Source organism: Cynocephalus volans, chromosome 1 (genome assembly GCF_027409185.1).
Source record: "Cynocephalus volans isolate mCynVol1 chromosome 1, mCynVol1.pri, whole genome shotgun sequence".
In the NCBI taxonomy this organism is placed as follows: Eukaryota; Metazoa; Chordata; class Mammalia; order Dermoptera; family Cynocephalidae; genus Cynocephalus; species Cynocephalus volans.
In genome coordinates this window covers 81,476,413-81,500,261 of record NC_084460.1, presented here as the reverse complement: position 1 = coordinate 81,500,261, position 23,849 = coordinate 81,476,413, and the positions used below count along the sequence as shown (strand labels likewise).

Genomic DNA, 23,849 nt, shown 5'->3' with positions numbered 1-23,849 from the left:
TTCTTTCTTCCTATTCGCCAATCTCCAATGTAATGAAAAGGAACTACTTGGCACTCCATGTCTAAAAGGTTGCCTGCTTCAGGTAGTCACAGAAACTAAGAACATGGACAGCTACAGCACAATTCTAAAGGAAGGACATGCAGTCTCCTACGTGATCTCAAGTAGCTGCCTCACAAGCTTGCATCAGCAAATGCCTCGCCTAGTATTTGGCTTTAAGTTCTTATGGTTAGAATAATCTATAGCTGGGCAGTGAAAGTCAAACTACTATTTCTGGAAAGTTTTTGTTGAGGAGAAGAATTATATTTATCTGGAGATTGGTCAGCTTTTTACTTGACCTGTTTCCTGTTGGATGTGGTTATCACCTTGCATTTGAATATACTGTAGGAAGGAAAAGATGAACTACCATGATTTCAGCCCCTTTTGTGAGTCGGTTCTGGCTAAGTGCTTTCCATGTGTTTTCATTTAATTCTTAAAATATCACCAAGAGAGATGGAATAATCTCCTCTTAAGAGTAAACTTCAGCTCAGAGTTAGGTAAATGGCTCAATTTCTCTTAACTAAGAAGTTTGGAAGCTGGGATTTGGTCAGACTCCCCAACACCACTGTTCTCCAGGAAGCTGTGTGCTTTTTGGAGGAGCAAGCACTGAATGGCATGACCGGCCCTAAGAGAGATGGATTGAATGAGGGCTCTCAGGTCATACAAGGACAGCTACAGGAAGTGAAGAGCATAGCATAGAGGGGAGGTTGGCTTTAAAAAGAGGAATTTGCTTTGTTCATGATTTAAGTCTAGCACTTAAATATTTATATGTTTTTGACGGCTTAGAATTTGGTGACATGATCATTTGTGGACTTCTAACAATTTCTATCGGCTCTTGATTTGAAGATCTTAGTTCACATTTGGAGTTTGGGCATGGAGGCACCTATGCATATATAGTAGTCCTCCCTTATCAGTGGTTTCGCTTTCTGCAGTTTTGGATACCCGTGATCAACTGTGGTCCAAAAATATCAAATTGAAAATTCCATACATAAACAATTCATAAGTTTTATTATTATTGTTAGTGTTATTTGATGGCTGGCTGGTATGAGGATCCGAACTAGATCTTGGCATTACAAGGCTTCACTCTAACCAGCTGAGCTAACTGGCCAGCCCCATAAGTTTTAAATTCCTCACCATTCTGTGCAGCACAATGAAATGTTGCACTGTCCCACTCTGTCCCTTCTTCATCACAAGAAGAGGGATGAATACAGTACAATAAGTTAGCTTGAGAGACAGAGATACCACATTCACATAACTTTTATTATAGCATATTATATTCTATTTTTTATTAGTTGTTAATTTCTTACTGTGCCTAATTTATAAATTAATCTATATCATAGCTATATATGTATAGGGAAAAACATAGTGTATATAGGGCTAGGTTCTATCTGTGGTTCCAGGCATCCACTGGGGGGCTGGAGCTTATCCCCCACAGATAAGGGGGGAATATTGCATACCCAGTGGCACTTGATCTACTTTGCATCTGAATGAAGTTGCTTTTCTTCTTAAACAGTTGCAGCTAGGATTTAAAGAACCTTTTTTATAGAATGTAGCAGGTCATGGATTGAAAATTTCAGGTCCCACAGAGATTTTTCTCAAGCGCTTATGCTGAATATAGCACTTAAGAGATGGAGAGTAATGATTCTAGACAGCTTCTTCATGGTATTGTGACCTGAGGAATCTCTCTACTTTCAAGCTTCTGTTTGGATAATGTTATGTTTTCCATCTCCATTAGCTCAGCTGCATTGAATCCTCAGTCAGGATCTATATATGATATCTTGAGGAAGACTAATAAGTCTTTTTGGTGAGATAGGCTTGTCAGCAAATCAAATTGATTACATTTTTTACATGGCCTTTCATTCACTTGATTTTCAGCCCAAGTTCCTTAATAAATATGGATGTTCTGTCCAGGGGATTTTCATTCTCATTATGGAACGGATTTTGCGTCGCTGTTGTAATCGGTTTACAGCTGTTCCTGTTATCTCCAGGAGTGCTGTCAGAGTGGAACCTCCTTAAGTTGCATTAGGAAAGGCTGTGTATTAGCTGCTTAGCCTTCAGCATGACCAACTCTTTGTCGGAGTGTTTTTGGGGCCTATAGAGTGTGACCTGGTTGAAAAATGTACCCTGACCATTTTGTGGGTAGGGTGTTTGGTGAGAGGATTTCCTTGCCAACATCCCTGTTACAGCATTAGCTCTTAAACAGGAAACTGCACTGCCATTTGAACCTGACCATGAATGCCACATGTAAAGATGACAGTATTATTTGGGAGTGTTGTTATCTTTATTTAACAGACAAGTGATGAAATCAGACATAAAAAGTGAGCATTAGGAGAACCTACCATCCTCAACTATGGATATTCTGCCTGTGTTGTAAACAGTAGCAAAAGAGCACCTTCTTTCCTGACTAATGTGGTTTTAAGAGCTATTTTTATGTGGACTTGGTAAATATTGCCTTGTCTGCTCTGTATTCTTTTTCAAAAGATATTAGTTCATTTATGAGGAATTCTTATGTCCTTTCTCTTCCAAGATGACAGTATAAATCAGAGTAAAAATTGTTGAAATTATGCATTTTGGAAACATCTGTTTATTCCTTCAAGGCCTATATCCAGAGACAAATTAAAGAGTGTCAAGTACATGGAAAAAGATGAATGAAGCTTCTCTTCTGAGGTGATGTCTGTGTACATTTGACCTCATTTGCGAGCCTAAAGGAACAGTGCGACACTGTGGGATATCCTTTGGTTTTTTCCAACAGCATCTTATTCCTAAACTTTGTTTCCAGTATTCCTGTGGTGTTAACCTTTAAAGTTCTTTCTCCTTTTAGTCTTTCTAATTTGAACAGTCAATGTTTAATGGATTAAGATAGATAACTGTATTAGGGCTCTCCAGAGGAACAGAACCAATAAGATATACGGAGAAAGTGAGAGATTGTGATTGGTTTTTAAGGAACTGGCTCATATGTCTGTGGGTGTTGGCAGGTCTGAAATCTGTGGAGGAGGCCACCAGGCTGGAGACCTAGGTTAGAGTTGGTGTTGCAGTCATGAGTGTGAATTCCAAAGGACAGCAGCCTGGAAACTCAGGAAAGTTTTCTAGATTGTAGTCTGGAGGAGAGTTTCTCCTTCTGTGGAAAATCTCAGTCTTTGCTCTTAAGGCCCTCAACTGGTTGGGTGAGGCCCTCCCATATTATGGAGTGTAATCTGTAGATTACAAAGTCTACTGATTTAACTTTTAATTATATCTTAAAAATACCTTCACAGCAGCATGTAGGCTGGTGTTTGACCAAACGATTGAGCATCATAGCCTAGCCAAGCTGATACTTAAAATTAAACATCACAATCACAGTATGGTTATGAAATCATCTCCTGGGGTAATATACAAAACACACATATAGAAAAGCTGCTACTAAAATAGAGAACAGATATGTTCCTTTATTGTGTGCTATCAATTAATGGCAGGGTATCAATCTGTATTCCAGTAGCCAAATTCCACCTGCAGAATTGTTTATGTTTGGCCCATATTGTATTTAAAAAAATGAATGAATTGCCACTATTTAAAAATTGAGAAAATTCACAGCAGTAAAATTTAGACCTTTTACTTTTCTCAGAAGATCTGGTAACCAGGGTTTTTATTCCTCCTTAGCAATTATTGACACTGAGAAGTGGTTATCTCATTTAGACACACATTGCCTGCTGGGCTGCTGTACTCTCTTATGTCATCTGCTAGGTTCTTGTTGGCATTCGAGTTTGTGATCCCCTGCTATTAGGAAGAGAGAGATGATGTGGGCTGGTGCGATTCTGTGGGAGATCCTAGTTTAGCCTTGACTGAGATTTAGATAAGCAAAATGAAGGGGGTGGGGGATGGTATTTCAGTTGATTTTAAATGAAAGAAGCAAAGGCATGCAGATGGGATTGTATGTGAGGAAACTTGCCTAACTGGAAGAACAAGTTTGGGTACTGGAGAAAATAAGATTGACTTGTCAGACATGAGCTAGGATATTAATTAACAATTAAGCCTAGAAATTTCTGTGCTTTAAAACAACTGATGGTTATTTCTTGCTTATTTGAAGTCCAAAATGGGTGTCCTAATGGGTGAACATAGGGGTTCAGACTCTTTCCATACTATGGCCGCGCCATTTTCAGTACATGACTTCTGAAGTCATAGCAAAAGAGGAAAGAGGATGGATGACTGTGTAAAGCAGGGTTCCATCGACCGGACCTAGATGTGGTACACATCATTTCTGCCCACAACTCATAGCAAGGGAAGGCTGGGAAATGTAGTCCTGCTGTGTGCCCGGGTGAAAGAGGAAACAGACTTAGTGAATGGCTAGCCTGTCTCTAGCACAAGAGGTACGGAGATTGGGATTAAGCAAGCAGGAGCTGTGTATGTTGTATGATATTTATTAATAAATTCAGCATATATTTACTGATTATCTATTATGTGTTGGATGCTGTGTTATGCATGGAGTAGGCTTTTGAGCAAAGGAGTGACATAGTGAACGCAGTGTTTTGAAATTGGCCTACTGGCAGAATGCAAACAAACCAGGAGAAAAACTGCAGGTCACAGAGGATGGTGAGAAGCTGTCGTCTCTCTACATCTGGGAGTCAGTGAGATCGTATGTATACCTAGCAATATTATCAATAACAATAGTTATCATGTGCCATGCAGTGTAATGAGCCACTCTACCTGTACATGATTGTCACTCAAATGGCATTATTTTCCTCTTCTAGATGGGGAAAACAAGGTTTCAAATGATTAATTTATTTGCCCATATTCACATAAATCTTGGCAAGGCCTAAGAATTTGAACTTAGGAAGTTGATGTTATTTTATAACTACTGCATAAGTAATAAAATAGAAATAAATCTGATGGAAACATAATCAATTTAAGTGAGCAGTAATGAAAACCTGGTTATTGATTTGAGAAGGACACTGCAACTTACTAAAAGACCTTAGTAACCAGAGGAGGAAGAGGAGAAATTGGAGAAACAACCTACTAAGAAATATCACTATTCTTGGGCACACTGGATTAGGCGTAGAAAACTTTTTTTTTTTTTTGTCTTTTTCGTGACCGGCACTCAGCCAGTGAGCGCACCGGCCATTCCTATATAGGATCCGAACCCGCGGCGGGAGCATCACCGCGCTCCCAGCGCTGCACTCTCCCGAGTGCGCCACGGGCTCGGCCCCGTAGAAAACTTTTAATGAGAGTTTTTGGTCAATTCTAGGGCTGCTTAAGCATATGACATCTTTTTAACTACACTCAAAAACAGACCACCCATTTCTCTGTCTGACATGTTTGTCATGATTGAACAGTTTAATTTCAAATAATAAACTTAAAATAACATGTGTCAGATATTTTCAGAAATGCTAATAAACACCAGCGATGTTGGGTTGTTGACGTGAGTTCTGTTTTTGGCAGTTGACTGTTGGGATGGCCCAGATGGAGAACCAGTAGTCCACCACGGCTATACTCTCACTTCAAAAATCCTCTTCAGAGATGTCGTGGAGACCATCAACAAGCACGCCTTTGTGAAGAACCAGTGAGTACAGCAGTGCCCGGGGGCTGAGCTGCGTGTGCCTGGCCTGGTGTAACGTGCCGCAAGACTACACACGCCTCCCTGGAGTCTGTGCTTTTCTTTCTACTACCCTAGCTCCCTCCTTCCTTCCCAGCAGAACATCGGGAACAAACACCGTGGGCTCCCTGTTTGTTCTTCCTCAGGCTCTGTTGATTTCTCATCCCATTCGCTCTCACCTTGCCTCCTTGAAGGCGTTCTTGCAAAGAAGGACCTCTGACTTTGTAAACCCAGGGTGTGGAGTGTCCATAAGGTCTGCAAGCACAGGTTACTACACATAATAAATAGTTTTCTGAGGTTACATTACAATACGGTAAAATCATAATATCTAAGTTTGCAGACTTGCTGGATGGTCCTATATGTACTGAGTGTCCGATGTACTTATGTGACTTAACCCCTCCTTGGCATTTGATAATGTTGAATGTTTTCTCCCCAATACGTGCTTTGTTGGCTTCCACGATTACATCCTCTCCTCTGTTGCTTCTCACTCTCCTTTTCTGGCCTGTGATCTTCTATTCCATTTCCTCATTCCTTTAATAATTATGATTTACTGAGGTGCAGCCCTTGGCCTATTTTTTTGGATATTTATCTAATTATGCGTCCAGAACTTTTCCCCTGAGATCTAGGCCTACATAGAAAAATCCTCAGTAAAGATTCATCGCAGCATCACGTGGGTCTGGGGAGCCACAACCCTGAACAGAAGACTCCTGCTGCCATGAGGCTACGCCCCAAACGGAGCCCACCCTCTCACCCTGCCAAGCCTCTTTCTGCCTCTTGCTCTACCACTGGCTTCAGCCAGAAATGGGGAGTCATTCCAGATTCAACAGCCTCTCGTCAGTTCTGCTTCCTAAATTATCTTTTGCCTCCCTTGTCCTCTCTTCATTCTCAGTTTCCCTTTCGTCCATCCTCCACCCTATTGCCGCAGTTTTCCTTCTGGAATCTAAGCCTGAGCTTGTACTTCTTCGTGTCCTTCAGAAGCTCCCTGTCCTACGCAGACGTGTCTTCATGCCTTCAAGGCCTGGCCTCTTCCTTCTCTTCCACTGTCCTTTCCACCATTGCTCCGCAGAGACTTAAGATTCTGCCTTCGGTGACTGTCTTCTGGCTTCCCCAGTGAGCCCGGCTCTGTCTCAGCTCCCCACCCTCGCATATGCTGTTCTCTCTGGCCAGAACACACTTCCCTGTTATTCCACCTGCCTAATTCTTGCTTATCCTACAAGACTATTTAACCATTGACCCTGTGGCAAACTTACTGATACCACCTGAGCATATTTTGGTTATATTCTGTGCCACCCTCTTACAATTGTTGGTTACTTGCCTTCTTATAAATCTGTTAGACTATGAACTCATTGAAAATATGGGGACTATGTCTTATTCATTTTTTATTCATTCTTTGTTGCCTAGCACATACCTGCAGTATACCAGACATTCAAGAAAGGATTTTTGAATTAAAAGAAGCAAATTAAAATTATAATTATGTAAAATTGTTTTTTTAGAAGTTAATAGCCTTTAAAAAATTTAATGCTTGGTCTTCTCATTAATTAACCATGAAGTTAAAATGCTGTTTTAATAAGAGACACTTGCTGCAAAGCAGGTTTAGTTTATGGTATCTTCTATGTAGAAGAATCTAGAGTACTAAATTCTGACAGTTCTTTACAACCTTAATTTTTACTGATCTTAGCCAAGTTGATGAAGTAATTTTGCCTATGTTTCCCAATATATGAAATAAGATGTTGATAAGACCTGCTACCCGTGTAGCTTGGAGGATCCTCTGGAGACTTGACAATGGTCCCCTCCAGTATGGGAAGCTTTGGAAGAAAAGCACTTCAAATTAAAAGTTAATAAGCTTACTTAGTATATTTTTAAAGTTTGGCCTTTTCCTTTTCTGTCTTAGGTTTTAGTTGCATCTTTACACCAGGGTTTCTCAATCTCGGCACTAGTGACATTTTGGGCCTGGTGATTTTTTGTTATGGAAAACTATCTTGTATATTGTAGGACAGTTAGTGACACCCTTATCTCCTACTCACTAAATGCCAGTAGCACCCCCTGAATAGTGACCACCAGAAACATCTTCAGGCATTGACAAATATCCCTTGGGGTGGTTGGCAAAATTGCTTTCTCCCTTGTTGAGAAGCGCTGCACTAATAGGCTTTTTATAAACAAATTAATCATTTGAAAATTCATTGTTAAAACTCCCTGATGTGATTGCAGGACAACTCAGGGTTGCTAGTTTGTTGTTTTCCTCTCCTCTAACACTCTAGGAAAAACCTACGTGAGGACACAAATAGCAACCAGAACCAGCTTCTGTCACAAAGTTCATCTCTCATGTCATCTCCAGCACCAGGTTGTATTAGCGAGGACAGAATCTGAGGTCATATCCTGTATTGTGGAGCTTGTGCTTATTGTGAAAGCCTGGAAAAAGATTTTTTTCTCCACATAGATATATTCAGCAATTTAAATATTGATTTGTATATTCTGGAAAAAATATGTTGCTTGTTATTTCTGAAGATATGTGATGGAAAAACTAGAAAAAAATCAATAATCCTGAATTTGAAATAATTTCTTATTGGGAGGAAAAACAAAGTCGAGAAAGGAGTAAAATCATGTAATCAGTCCTGTTCCTGGCAATCAGACTTGGTCACCAACTCTCAGGCTGTTTTGGGTAATCACTTTAAATAGGTCTCACATTTTCTGCACAGAAACCTGAGTGCTGGTATCGACTAAATGCTTGATGCTTTTTATTTGTTTCTTTTTTTACACAATAAAGACTAGTATGTAATTCTATAAAAATGATTTCAAAATGCCTAACATAGGATACTATAAAACAGAATTTCATTATATTATTCTATCTTCGATTGTAATTTTCAAGCTGGGAGCTGATTATATTTTTTTTGAGTAAATAACTGCACTTAATGATATTCAGTGATCTCTTAGATATTTATAGACTTTTGAAAAATAGTGAAAACTTACATTATATAGGTTTTCCCTCTTTAGACTTCTCATCTCTTTTTAAATTTTCTCTTTTTTTTCTTTTAAAAGATACTCAATATACCTGTTATTTTTTTCCTGATGCAAAATACTGGACTAAGTCATCACATGGATTGGTATTTTGTTCAGCCATTATGACTAGCAAAGTGTATTTGCTCAGAGGAATTTTGTAATGCATCTCTAATCTCTGTCATTTTAGAAGCATTTTAATCATTACAACTGTAACAGATACTGTCACTAGGATTTTAAGAACACAGTAAACACAAAGTCATTTTCAAAAAGCCCTGCAAGTTGTCCGTACCTGATGTCTTTGGTATGTGTTGCTGTGTTCTCAGGTTTCCAGTTATATTGTCTATCGAGAATCACTGCAGTATCCAGCAGCAAAGAAAGATTGCTCAGTACCTGAAAGGAATATTCCAAGACAAGCTAGACCTGTCATCTGTGGACACAGGAGAGTGCAAGCAGCTTCCAAGCCCTCAAAGTCTGAAAGGCAAAATCCTAGTGAAGGTAACTTCTTCAAGCAACGTAATAAAAATCACTGATTATCAACTAAGCCTGCCTTACCTTAAAGACTAAAAACTGATTTTAAAAGGAGAATAATAATTAGGACCAATACATGAAGGATTGTCTAGATCTCTGTATGCATCTTATTCTAATTTATTTATAGTTACACTTTCAGAAGAAGCTTATTGTTGACTGACCACATATTCTGGGATTTGTTTTGGTGAAGTGAGAACGTCAATACCATAAGCCCAATATTTAATATTTTAGTCTGCAATAGTTCACACTGGAGAGAAATGTACGTATTAGGAGTATGAGATACAGGGGAGAAGCCTTTCTGTATCCACCTCTGAATGCATTTTTTTCAGGTTTTTTTCTTCTATTTCAAGTTCCAATACCTGTCAAAGAAAAAAAAAAAGTCTTCATGGTTGATCAGTCTGGGTTACGTAAGTGAGAACTCACTTCAAAAGAGGAGCACAGGCATAGACATAATGCCCCACAGGACCCGTGTATGTGTGAAGGGGCAGCAGCTGAAGAGAAAGACATTCATAACAGGTTTTCTGAGGAGGCCACCTACTACAGTGAATATGATTAGTGCAAAGAACAGTCAGAAAGACAGTTCCCTGAGTTTTCAGATCACTGATTTTGTGATTTTACTTAATTCTAGTGAATTTTGTGTGTTTGAACTAAAAACCTCTTGGATGGTTGCATTGTTTTGAGATTAGAACCTAAAGAAGAGCAGTAGGGTATTAATATTCAAACTGGGTTACATTTTACTTAAAATGATGTGTACAAAAAACCAAATATATAGGAGGAGTAGGAAAGTCAAGGAGACAGTGTAACTCCTTGGCAAGACTTTAATGGGGGCTTTAAGGGAGGGCAGCATGTGGGAAAGATGTAAAGTATTCATCTTTACTGTAGATCAAAACCTGCCTTTCTTTCAGTTGAAGTATAGAGAAGTATAGATTCTGAATCCATCAAAGAGGTGTTGCCAGGCATTTGTATTTATTAAAGCATTTTGAAGGAAAGTTCCAAATAATGGAAGAGATAACATTAAGGCAAATTTGCCTAAGTCTTGGGCTGAGCCCGTGGCGCACTCGGTAGAGTGCTGCGCTAGCAGCGCGGCGACGCTCCCGCCACCGCGGGTTCAGATCCTATATAAGGATGAGCGGTGCACTCCGGTCACGGAAGAAAAAAAAAAAAAAGAAAAAAAAAAAAATTTGCCTAAGTCTTGCTAAAACAAACTCCTGGGGTAAAAACTAATTTCTGGGTAAGAAAATGAAATCACCTTTATGGTGTTCTGAATATTTTCATGTTTCCTAAATTTTCTTTGGCCAGCAGTCAGGAGGTTAAACACAGAATAAATCCATTTGATTGAAATCTTTCCCTTTTGGCCAGTGGAACTTAAGGTGGATATTTGATGTAAACTGAGTCCCTTCTGCATAACTGGACTTTGGGTGATTTCTCACAGAATGTCCCAGGGCTTATGGGCACCGGGGTGAATCAGAGGAAGTCTGAGGCACTTATTGGAAGAGGTGGCAGCAATGTGGACTGCAAGTATTTCAAAGACTTCTGAGATCTATTTGCTAGTAGTAATGTTCTTCAGACTTTAAGGAGATTGCCTGTATCTGTGGATTAGCACATTTCCATTTAAAGCAAAAACAAGGGAACTGATTTTCCTATGTTCGTTTAGCATCAGAGCAAAAAGCAGCGTTGGAACAGCTTCTTCCCACTTTGGAGACTGACAAGTTGTTTATTATTCTAACTGTTACACACATACTTTCCAACCATGTGTACATATACATTTACATATATATATATATATATATATATATATATATATATATATATATATATATATCCTGAAAAATAAAAAGTTGCTTTTGAACAAAAATAATAACTTGGTAATTTTCCATAGACTCTTATTGCTGAAAATAACCTTAGCTACATGATCCCTACTTTTACAGATGTGAATCGCAGAGTTGTTACCTCTCTTCTGGGGCCTTGCAGCCAGATGGCTTAAACCTGAGAGGTGGCCATGGTCCTTGTCTCTAGCAGTATTTCCATATACCATGGATGAATGAATCTAATTCTGGAGTGTAGCTCCTGCATGAAATAGTATGTAGAGCAGGAAGGGAGCCCCAGGAGACATCCGGGCCATTCTTCAGTCACATCTATGCTAAACCACGGTTAGATTTGTTAAGCCACACAAGACTCTACCTAAGTCATTCTATGATTTTCCTTAGGAGTGACAACATTGATGAAAGGCGTGAAGAAGCAATGCTCTGTTGCACTGCTTTTCTTCATGTCTGCATGAATAGAGTATCCTTAGAGAACAAAGAATGTGTAAAAAGCCAGCCGAAAATATGGCCCTCGTGATGCAGGATATTTTAATTAGATTTAAAAAGACTGAAAATGAGGGTGCCTTGTGAATACTGAGAAGGCAGCATTCTCTTTTTATTCTCTCCCTCTTCACCACCCTTAAATGAAGGGGATTGAAGCTCGGTGCTCTTGTTTTCCTGCTCGGCAGGGCTACGTTTTTCTTTCCCTCCTGTGTATAGCTTGGGGATTAGTATTTCTTGCTTGGTGATGTTATTTCTCATGTTTGTTAATTCTCTTCTGCTGAAAATTTTTAAAAATATTGATTGTGATGCTATTTCAGAAGAGGGAATTGCTGTTACCACATTTTAAATTTCTTGTGTACAGGTCCATCTTGGTGTCTGCTATTGTGCCCCAAACAAAGTTGAGTAAACAGTTTATGTTGAATAAATAAAGGAGGTCTTTGTGTTGATGTCTGTACAATTCTGAGTATGTCTGGTCACCACTTAATTTAGTACTTTATTTCTGGTGCTGCCGTATTATCGTAGTTTAGGGGGCATCTACGAATACGCTCTAAAATAAAGAAAAACTCATTTCGTAGGAGGTTTCTGCATTAATAAGACCCAACGTAATATATAGAAATACGTGTCTTAATCCTGAGATGCATTATTATTAATGATACTCACATGACATCCCACCTTTTTAATCTTATAAATGCCCCCTTTGTAAATTGGAGAAAATATTTACCCAAATCCCAATAGTTAGATTCTTCGTATAGGTTTTGTTTTCATTACATAAATTACTTAATCATCTTGAAACTATCACTGTGCTAAGTACCCAAGGTCAAGAGTTTTGGGTATGAAGAAAGGTGCAAGAAACTTGGGAGGGAGATTTCTCTTAAAACCTGCATAAGCTGGTAATCCTTGGGAGGAAGGAGGTGGGCAAGGAAGGAGATCCAGATGCTGAAGGGGTAACAGTGGTGTGGGGAGGAATACTAAAAGTCACTGGAGCTTGAGTGTAGAGATTAGCCTGGATAGCAGTCTGGGGTGATATTTAGAAATTTATCTTTGTCTGCCAAGCATGTGGACATCCTTCCATATTTAAGGAATTCCCCATCCCTGTGTTTTAAGGAATCCCCTTACAGGAGCTAAAAAAAACTAGACATTTGCTTTTTAGAGCTAGGTTATGGGGGCCCCATCTGGATGCCACCGACCAAGTAGACTTGCCCAGACAGTGAAGCAGAAACTAGTGAAGGTGGACCAAGCTGAGCCCATCTTAGTGAGGAGTAGTGGAAGTAGTGGCAGGTACATTCAGGGCCCAGGAGCAGCATTTCTGGCAGTAGTTCCTGATGTCCTTTGTGCGGATGATGGAGTTGAAAGCCATGAGCTCTGTGCTTCATTGTGTTAGAAACGTTATCTCCAGTGGATTAGTTCTCCCCATGACTGTGGTTGATGATTGTAATAGGTATCTGTTGCTGCATAGCAAATTACCCCCAAATTTCACAGCTTAAAAAAATATTTGTAATTCCACAGTCTCTGTAGATCAGGAACCTGGATATAGCTTAGCTGAGTCTTCTGCTCAAGGTCTCACGAGGCTGTCATGAAAGTGTCAGATGGGGCTGCAGTCATCTCAAGGCTGGACTGGGGGAGGCTCTGCTTCCAAGATCACTTTAGTGGTTGTGACTGGCATGTTCCAGTTTCTTGCAGACTATTGGCTAGAGGCTTCTCTCAGTTCCTTGCCATTGGGTCTTTACAGAGCAGAGCCTACAACTCCAGAGTGAGAGTGAGAGTGAGCAAGAGAGTGAGAGAGAGAGCTCCGAGAAAGGAAAGTTGTGAGGGAAGCAAGCAAGAAAGAAGGCACAGTCTTTATAACCAAATTGCAGGGTGTCATCCTGTGACTTCTGCTGTATTCTGTCCATTAGGAGTGGGTCACTAGGTCCAGCCCACACTCAAGGGGAGGAGATGACAGAAGGCCATAAATATCATGAGGCAGGAGACGAGGCTCCTAGCTCAGCAGTTGTGGCCACTTTGTCTTGGAGCCTGATTGTCCCACCTTCTAAGAGATTCTGCGAGCAATTCAATATCCTATTAATATTCCTTCATGCTTGCAAATAAGAAGCCTTACTGATACAGATAGTTAGCTGCCCTGGAAGCCCTTATCAGGCCCCTGGGCCTTCCCCTCTGGTGCTCTTTTTAATTTTCTTTAACTTTTTCTGAATATAAATTGGAAAATGTAGAAAAGAAGAAAATAACTATCACCCATAATACTGTTACTCAGAGATAACTACTCTTACAATGACCATATTTCTTTCCAGGCTTTTTCATTTATTTTTATACATCCCTAAGATCATATTATGTATATAAGAGGAAACCTTAAAAGTTCATGAAAAAATAGGATTACAAGATAATACAAATCTTTCCATGAACGTTTTGAAGTAGCCTCACAATTCTATAACTTGAGCATCTTACCGTTTTATTATAAGAATTTTCCCTTGCCAAAAAGCCCGTGATTTCTTTCTTTTTCTTCTTCTTTTTTAAAAAAATTTAATTTTACTTCTCAAAATACATTGTACTTGATTTTCATGCCCCTCTACCCATTCCTCTCTACCCCGTACCCTCCCCGCTAACACCGAAAAAGCCCCTGATTTCTAAAGTGTGTTGTTGAGTGAGTTAAGAGTGGCCTGGTCCCGCAGGAAGAGCTCTAGCTGGACAAGGGTCTCTTGCACTATCTGAGAGAGGGGGTCTTGCTAATTGCAAGCGGGTGCAGCAAGTGCCTGTTAAGGACACTTTTAACCTGCCTAGGAGAACAAGCCCCCTAGGAGAGGGGCTTTAGCAGTTGTTGTCTTAATCCCTTCTGGCTGCTATAACAAAACACCTTAGACTGGGTGATTTATAAACAGAAATTTGCTGCTCACAGATCTATAGTCTGGGAAGTTCAAGATCAAGGCACTGGCAGAGGTGGTGTCTGGTGAAGGTCCATTCCTCCCAGGTCCTTCCTGCTGTGCGTTCTTACAGGACAAAGGGGCAAAGGAGCTTGGTGGAGCCCTCATGACTTAATCACTTCCCAAAGGCCTCACCTCTTAGTACTGTCACATGGGGTATTAGGTTTCAATATGTGGATTTTGGGGACACCAACATTCAGAGCTATCCATAATGGGATGGGGTGATGCTTATTACAATGAATCGTGTCTTCTTGAAAGGAAGCCTGGTCTGATTTAAAAATTATATAGTCTTCCTAATTAATTATATTTAATTATAAGTAATAAGACTTCTTTTTCTTGAAAGTCCCTTCTCCCCTTATTTTGCCCCTAATTCACACTGCCGGCCTTCTAGTCAGTCTGAAGTAATGATTGGCCAAGGGATGCCACATTTTTTTTTTTTCATTTTTCACTTTTTAAAATGATTTTTAATTGTAAAATACATATGACATAAAATCTGCCTACCATCTTAACCTTTTTTAATATGTAGTTCAGTAGCGTTAAGTATGTTAAATACATTCACATTGTTGTACAGCAAATCTCCAGAACTCTTTCCATCTTGCAGAACTCCAACTCTGTCCCCACTCAGGAACAACCCCACATGCCCCCTCCCCCAGCCCTTGGCCACCAGCATCCTCCTTTTGTCTCTGTGATCTGATACCTCATAAGTGGAATCATACAGTACTTGTCTTTTTGTTTCAGTTTATTTCATTTAGCATAATGCCTTTAAGTTTCATTCATGTTGTAACATGTGCCAGAACTTCATTCTTTTTCATGGCTGAATAATATTCCATTGTATGTATATACCACATTTTGTTTATCCCTTCATCCGTAGATGGACACTTGGGTTACCTCCACCTTTTGGCTTGTGGGAATTGATTTTCATTTTTAAATGGAATGTTTTGTTCCATTTCAGGGCAAGAAGTTGCCTTATCACCTTGGGGATGATGCAGATGAGGGGGAAGTTTCCGATGAGGACAGTGCAGATGAAATTGAAGATGACTGCAAGTTCAAGCTCCACTATGTAAGTGACAGGCCTGGCCATATTTTTACCCTCTATGTGCTACAGTAAAAGTGTGGTTCCAAATTGCTGCTGTGCTGGAGTCCTCACAAATATGGTGGCTGTAGTGTAAAATGGATATTGTTATTGAAAATTTCTTTGCGTGCTGGCATACAGGCACTCAAATATTTGTGGAATGAATGAGTCAAGGATTCTTTTGTTTTGGAGTTAGAAGGAATGTTAGGGGTCAATCCATCCCACCCTCTCCAAAGACAAATTCCCTCCTATTACAAATTGGAAAATCCAAGTGCAGTTGGAAATGTCACTGTCTTTGATGAAATAAACTGGCTTTAGCATCATCTCCCCTGCTCCTGCTAGCAACCCCACCGTGCTGTCAAGGTTGGCTCGAAGAACCCCAGCTGCGTGTGGGTCTGCTTCTCTAGGATGCCTGTCCCCTCCCTAAGAAAATGCTCCTGGACCAAGCCCTTCCAGACATGGGACTCTTAGCTAAACCTTTAATTTACCACATCTGAAATAAAGGGGCATAGAAGTCTGTTGCCTAGCTGGTGCTTCAGACCCCTTTCCTAGATCAAGGAGCTGCCTTTGCAGAAAAGCACCATTTAGCGAGATGATCTGAGGGAAATACAGTCATGCAGTGCTTAACAGCGGGGATATAGTCAGAGAAATGTGTTATTGGGCAGTTTCATCACTGTGCAGACATCATGGAGGGCATTCACACAAACCTAGATGGTGTAGCCTACTACACACCTAGCTGTGTGGTGTAGCCTACTACACACCTAGCTGTGAGGTGTAGCCTACTACACACCTAGCTGTGTGGTGTAGCCTACTGCTCCTAGGCTACACACCTGTACAGCAGGTTTCTGTACCGAACACTGCAGGCAATTATAACACAATGGTAAGTATTTGTGTATCCAAACATAGAAAAAGTACAGTAAAAATATGGTATAAAAGATGAAAAATGGTACCCCTGTATAGGGCACTTAGTATGAATGGAGCTTGCAGGACTGGAAGATGCTCTGGTGAGTAGTGAGCAGGTGGTGAGTGAGTGTGAAAGCCTAGGACGTTACTGCGCATGACTGAACTTTATAAACACTGTACACTGAGGCTACACAAAACTTATAAAAAAATTTTTTCTTCAATAATAAATTAACCTTAGCTTACTGTTTTACTTTTTTACTTTACAAACTTTAAAAACTTTTAAAAAAACTTTTTGACTCTTTTGTAGTAACACTTAGCTTAAAACATAAACACATTGTACAGCTGTACAAAAATGTTTTCTTTCTTTATATCCTTATTCTATAAGTTTTTTCTATTAATTTTTTTTTAACTTTTTAAACTTTTTTGTTAAAAACTAAGACAAAAACGCACACATTAGCCTAGGCCTACACAGGATCTGGGTCATCAGTGTCCCTGCCTGTCACCTCCTCACGTTGTCCCAATGGGAGGTCTTCAGGGGCAATAACACTCATGGAGCTGTTATCTCCTGTGCTAACAATGCCTTCTTCTGAAATATCTCCTAAAGGACTTGCATGAGGCTGTTTTACAGCGAACTTTTTTTTTTTTTTAAATAAGTAAAGGGGTACACTCTAAAATGATAAAAATTATAGTATAGTAAGTACATGTATGAGTAACATTTATTGTCATTATGAAGTATTATGTACTGAACATAATCATATGTGCTATACTTTAATATGACTGACAGCACAGAGATTTCCACCAGCATCACCACAAACACATGAGTAATGCGTTGCACTGTTATGCCACTAGGCGGTAGGAGTTTTTTTTAGCTCCATTATAATCTCATGGGACCACTGTCGTCTGTGTGGTCCCTTATTGATGGAAATATCATTATGAGGCACATGGCTGCCTAAAGCTTAAATAGAGGTGCCCCCTGCCTTCTGTAACTCGGATGATTGCCAGAATCATGGGACAACCTGATAGTAGTACACGCTTAGGATAGGTTATTATATGGTTTAGAATTTCATTTCTACAGAAAAGTGGCATTCCTCTGGACATCAGGACTACTACTCTGCCCTCTAGAAAAACAGAGATATTTTGAACAAATTCTTCTAATTTACATCATTGCCCTGAATTCAATGATCACATTGTTAACAACAGTCTGCTCTTTCTAGATAATACTGTGATGTCTTGCCTTTAGGTATCAAAGGGAGCTGGCATGATTTTCAAAGGGGACAAGAGCTTAATGACGGCCAAAGTCTCAGTAGACACTTAAAAGGGTGAAGTGGAGAAGATGCAGCTTGGAGTGAAAAGGAAAAATTCCCTTCTGTACTAATCTCTTGCCTTTTAACAGTTTATATTACCTTAACTAACTACCACTAAATAATAGGATTTGATTACAGAAAATTAATCAACAGATTTACATAACTGAAATGCAGTTAAAATTTTAAATAGTTTTTTTCCCTACATATTTGCCATTTTTATAATTAATTATTTGTGGTTATGGGTAATTTAGCTTTTTTTAAAGCTTTTTTTTTATAAACCAGGTTTTTTTCTCTGATTTTCATTATTTTGCATCTTGTTTTCCAGATCTCTTTGTTGTCAGCCTCAGTGTAGCCTATCATTTGAAAACAAAATACAGGCTTGACCAAGTCATGTGTTTAGGGAATGCTGTTTTTAGTGAAAATGAGTGGTAGAAATTTAACTTCTGTCACAGTGTAGTCATTTATTGCTCTGAGTTCCTAAACTTGCCCAGCTGTATCATTTCCACTGATGTTGGAAATCAGTGAGCCTTCCAAGTTCCTAAGCTAAGTATGTGTCATTACAAAAGAGCTAGCTATGGTCTTATGGGAACAAAGCAGTAATTTCACCTGGGAGGTATCCAACAGGATTCCTCTTATTTTCAAGCTTATTTCTAGGAACCCGTATAAGTACGTAATTTAGAACATGATTCCATGAAGTTAGACATGACCTTTCATTGGATTCTTTGATTTGACCCTGACTGAAAGTGGCGAACCTTATTTGTAAAGGTTTACAGGGGTTTCTTTGCTGTACTTTGGGAGAGAAAATACATAAAGAAATGAACATTGTGGTAGAAATATGTGAAGTTTTTACTTCACTGTTTCAAACTCTTTTTTTATATTTTTGAGCTCTTCTGAGAAAAGGCAATGCTGTGTTTAGAAAGCCAAGGTGTTATCTTATAATCAATCAATTTATAGTCCCATTGTCAGCAGAGGGCTCAAATGCCCTATCTGAGTGATGAATTTAAATAGCCTGACCTAAACTGAATGCCTGGTCATATTTCTGCAAAAGAGGGCATGTACTGTGCATTGTTTATGTGAAGCAATAATTACTTTAGAGGGAGCTCTTAACCTCAGTTTTTATAAGTTATATATAAATTATTGCCATAAATAAAGATTTTAATTTAGCATTTGTGGACATCGGAACACTAACTCTCATGAGGTTATATAAGATTCATGTATGTGTTCAACAAATTTGTATTGAGCATCTCCTGCTGGAGATGTGCCCATCACTGTTGCAGGTGTTGGGGGATATATCTGTAAACAAAACAGACAGAAATCCTTGACTTCATGGAGTTTACATATTAATGAAAGAGGAGGAGGATAGACAAGAACAACACCAAGTACGTAAAGTAACTTGCATACTAGACAGTGCTAAGTGCTTCAGGGAAAAGGGTGTGTGTGTGCATGTGTCCAAATACACATGTGCACACTTATGCATGTGTGTATATGAAGGGTCTACTGAGATTTTAGATAGGGTGTCCAGGAAAGGCCTCACAGGGAAGACACATTTGAGCAAAGCCTGGACAGAAGTGAAGAATTAGCCATGCTGATACCTTGGGAAGAATGTTCCATGCAGTGGGAACCCCAAGCACAAAGGTCAGAAGCAGGATTTGTGATCGCTCAGCATTTCCCTGGCTTTAGAAGCAGAGCAGAACAAGACTCCTCCAATCTCCTGTTACTTCTAAGTAAGCTATTCAAAGCACACCGTAAGTTTTTTGCTTATGTAATAAATGCTTTCTGTTGTTGAATTAACTGAATCCTTTAAGCTTCTCCCTCATGTTATTTTTTGGCCTCAGCCATAGAAAAAATCTGGCTTATAATATATAAGCCACAAGGTAAAGTCAGTGTGTTCTGTGACCCAAGAATCATCCAGCTCAAAGACACAGGAGGCAATTTCCTTTCAACCACGGCACAACAATCTAACAGATCTGATTCAGTGAGGCCAGCTCACCATTATTCATCTTTTTGGAGTCCTCTGATGTCAGTGTGTCTTACAGACTTTCTACTCCGTACTTCAACTTCACTGATTTTTTCCCTCTTCTGCGAGTTATTTGGATCTTTTTTCCTGAGCTGTCTGAACCTGTGTTTCACCAGCCTCTTCGGCACAAATATCAGCCCCCCATCTCCTACCTGAAGCTCATCTTATAAACACTGAGCCTTCCAGCAAGTTCTAAATGAGCCCTCATCCGATAACATGTAGTAACTTATGTCTTATGCTACTGTTCTAAAACCATTACTCAGTCTGTGTATCTCTCACTAAACATTTTTATAGTTTTCTTCCCTTCCTGCTACCTTAGCTGCAGGTTCATCTTCTTTCCTAAGTAAGTCATTTTATACTTTGAGGCATTTTAAGAAGGATTATGAATCTTGTTGTTTTAAAACTTCTCAGCCTTCATAGGAGGGATGAGTTACCTCTTGAGGCTGTGAGGTCTTGCCACTGAAACTGTTTGCTGAGATGAAATGCCCACAGTCCGGGCATGCTGTTTCCTCCTGGCAATGAGGGTTGGGGGATGGAGAAGGTGACCTGGAAGATCCCTGGAAGATTCCAGTTGTTTCTAGTACATGATACGACTGGTCCTTGAACAGAAGAACATGTTTTAAGTGACCTAAAGGAGCAGGCAGGAGACAGTAGAGGGAAGACAGTAGTGAACGCACAGACTCGAATGACTGAAAAGCAGCTATTCTTCAGCCCAAGACCTTCAGGTAATGAGCTCGGAAAGCTACATGGCACTCACAAAGGGGAGCTAATGCAAGATCCCCTGTCTCTAGACTCGCCCAAGGGGGAAAAAAGACATTTGGGGATTTTGAGATATTTCAGTTTTTTTTTTTTTTTGTCGTTTTTTCGTGACCGGCACTCAGCCAGTGAGTGCACCGGTCAGTCCTATATAGGATCCGAACCCGCGGGGGGAGTGTCGCCGCTCTGCCAGCGCAGCACTCTACCAAGTGCGCCACGGGCTAAGCCCTGTTTTTGTTTTTTTAAAGCAAAAATCCTCCTCAACTTTGGCTGCACACTGGAATGATAGGGATGCTTTGAAAAATTTCAATGCCTGGGTTGAAGCCCAGAAATTCTGATGAAATTGGCCGAGGTGTGGCCTGGGATTTTTGAACTCTCCCCTGGCGATTCCAGTGTGTAGTGGAGGTAGAGCATCACTGTTTGAAAGGGTCCTTCTTACGGAGCACACGCCTTCAACTGAACCCCACCCCTTTCCTGCCTCTTCTCAGTCTAGAATAATGGACGTGGTTTGGGCTTCCCTCTACTTTTCCAATGATGCTTTAGTTTCATGCTGGATACAAAACAAGAATGTTTGTTTATTTGTGGCAGAGAGATTCCTAGATTAGACTTACCTCTCAGAAAAGGGAATTGGGGATCCTGATTACTTCTCTGGTGCAAGCTACTCCTGAGCATATTAAATGGCTGCATTCCCCTCACCCCCGGGTGCAGCATCCTTCCCCTTCCCTGGCCCAGGGGACGTGTGGCTTTCAGCTGTGGTCCCTGCTGCAGCTGCATGGCTGGCGGCTGCTAGGTCTCGAGGTCCAGTGTCTGTCTCAGCTTTCCTTCAGTGGTGCTATTAGATTCCACGACCCAGTGATACTACATTAATGAAACCTCAGCCACGCATTTATTTGTTTTGCATGGCTGGTAATTTTATTGTGCTGTATATCACAGAGAAGAAAAAAATCAAGAGGCAGAGATATCATTCCTTCTGCAGCTCTCAGTGTTTAGAGGATGCAAAGTGAATAAGTATAGGCTTTGTATTAAGCATTCATTATTTCACAGCACTGGTCAGCCCTGGCTTTGTACTGAGTCTTGCTTTGCTGATGGTGGAAGTGTCTTGGCATAATGGCCACATCTCCTTACTGCCTACCTCCAAGTGAGGGAAGGAAACGGATGCTCCTGTGGAGAATTCTGTGTGACACTGGGCACACTGGGAATTCTACATTCGTTCCCTTTTTGTCCTCCTAACCAATGCGCTCCCCACTAGGCTCTGGGTCACTTGATCAAATGTGTCAGAGGATAGAGACCTGGAGTTCTTTCCTTGGATCAGCTTCTGACCTTAAGTGAAATCTACTCACTGTTTTCCACAGAGGGATTGCAGTGATGTGTTTTCCAGGTTCCATGATAGGAAAAATGGTTGTTTAAAATATGAGCCTGCTCATGACTAATTTCACTCAAGAATGTATCTTTTTCTGCAATAATGTAACAGGGATTGAATGGAAAAATAGACACAATTTTGAGTGGGAAGTCTTAGATTCTAGTTCCAGTTCAGCCATTTCACAGGCATGTGTGTTTGAACGGGTGCTGAATCTTTCTGCCTGTGTGTCATGAGTAACACTTGGCTAACCCTAGTGGCCACCAAAAGATAGGAGTCCTAACCCCTGGTACAAGTGAATGTGATCTTATTTGGAAAAAGGGTCTTTGTGGATATAATTAAGTAAATAATCTCAGGATAAAATAATCCTGGATTAACCAAGTGGTCCCTCATCCAGTGACGAGTGTTCTCATAAGAAAAGGAGAAGACATGGATAGGATTGGGGGACACACAGGAGAAGACCATCTGAAGGCAGAGGCAGGGATTGGAGTGATGCTGCCACAAGCCAAGGAATGCCTGGAGCCACCAAAAGCTGGAAGAGGCCAGGAAGGTCCCTCCTCTAGAGCCTCCAGAGGGAAGGCAGCCCTGTCAGCACCTTGATTTTATGCTTTTGGCCTCCAAACCTATAAGAAAATTAATTTCTGGTTTTTTAAGCTACCAAGTTTGTAACAATTTGTCACAGCACAGTAAACTAATACACTCATCTTTTAAGGCTTGGCTCCACTCCTGGAAGTCTCTCCCAAATTCCCAAGGCAGGGCAAGGTGCCCTCCTCTGTTTGCCCATGATACCCCCCACACCTGTCACTCTGCCTATACCTGCTTGTGTAATTATCCATCCATGTGCTGGTCTTCTCCATGACACTGAGGGTTCTGTGACAGTGGGGTTATTCCTTATTAATGTTTCTTACCTGTCACAGAGCAGAAGCTCAGTATGTGTTTGTTTCATGCAAAATGAATTTTGCTCCCAAACTCTCTCTCATCTGTATTAAATCCCCCAGCACACTAGCTGAGGTGCTTAGTGCCCACAGTGGGGACCAAGGCACCTGGCTTTACACCTACAGACACCCTTCATCTTTCAGCACATGCTGCCAAATTAATATTATCTTTAAAGTACTGTTCAGGTACTTGTCCACCCAGAAGCGCTGAGTGTCTCCTGCTTTCAAGTCCCTCCACTCTCAAGCTACTTTATCTGCCACTACCCTCCTCTGTGAACTCCCACTGTAGGAAAACTCATGTGTTCCTGGTGTTTACAGAACACGCATTACTCATGTAAGTCCTTTGCTAGAACTGTGGATGACAGGAAAGCTCTTCTCTTCATCACCATGGAAATGTCAGGTACCATGAGAGCCCCAGTCCATTCTCACCTCTTCTTAGAGGTCTTCTTTGCCTCTCAGGCAGGAATTCCACGTTCCTTCTCAGAACCCCTGTTGTCCTGGTCATCTGTGCTTTTGTAGGCATCTGTGCAGACCAGGGCAGGATATTTGGGAACACGCCTTTGCTGGCGTGATGGGGTGTTCGCTTCTGGTATCAAATGCCAACTTATTTCCATCTTTGCATCTCCTTCAGGACCTGAGGGTTTCCAGTGAAGTTAACTGGGTATATTAAAGATGTTAATGCATGAGATATTGTACAAGGATATTCAATAACCTACCTTGGTATAGGTTTTTATTTTTTAAATTTTTGTAGGGCATTTATATTGCTTTGCTCTCATAGGATTTTGTAAAAATGAAAGCTACCCATTCTTTAGGGTTCAAATATAATGACACTTAGTAATACATTTGCAAGTAGAAAAACAGCCTTAAACTTTTGGTGGAGAATGTAGGAATTATTCTTGTGGAGGAGGACCCTTTCCTCACCTTTGGGTGGGCTGGGCTGGGCTTTGGCATGTGGTTGAGGAGCTCACGGAGAGGTGTTGCACAGGGAGAGGTAAAGACAGCTGAAGAGCAGAGGAGAGTGAACAGAGACTGGTCCACTGGTTTGGGGCAGAGTGAGGTGGCCCAAAAGCTGTGCTATGTAAGACTTGAAGAAAACTTGTGTTCGTTAATCACCTACAAGTTGCATGACTCATCATCTGAACATGGGCCTACCTCTG

General features: G+C 40.5%; 1 protein-coding gene across 2 annotated transcripts in view; it reads left to right on the top strand.

Moving 5' to 3' along the window:
• Positions 1–23,849, top strand: part of PLCH1 (phospholipase C eta 1) — a 178,994-nt gene that overhangs the window by 122,689 nt on the left and 32,456 nt on the right. For both annotated transcript variants that reach the window (XM_063103732.1, XM_063103722.1), the window contains exons 8-10: positions 5,449–5,569; positions 8,923–9,094; positions 15,301–15,408. In XM_063103732.1, coding sequence (XP_062959802.1) covers positions 5,449–5,569; positions 8,923–9,094; positions 15,301–15,408 — 401 coding nt within the window. The remainder of the gene's footprint in view (positions 1–5,448; positions 5,570–8,922; positions 9,095–15,300; positions 15,409–23,849) is intronic.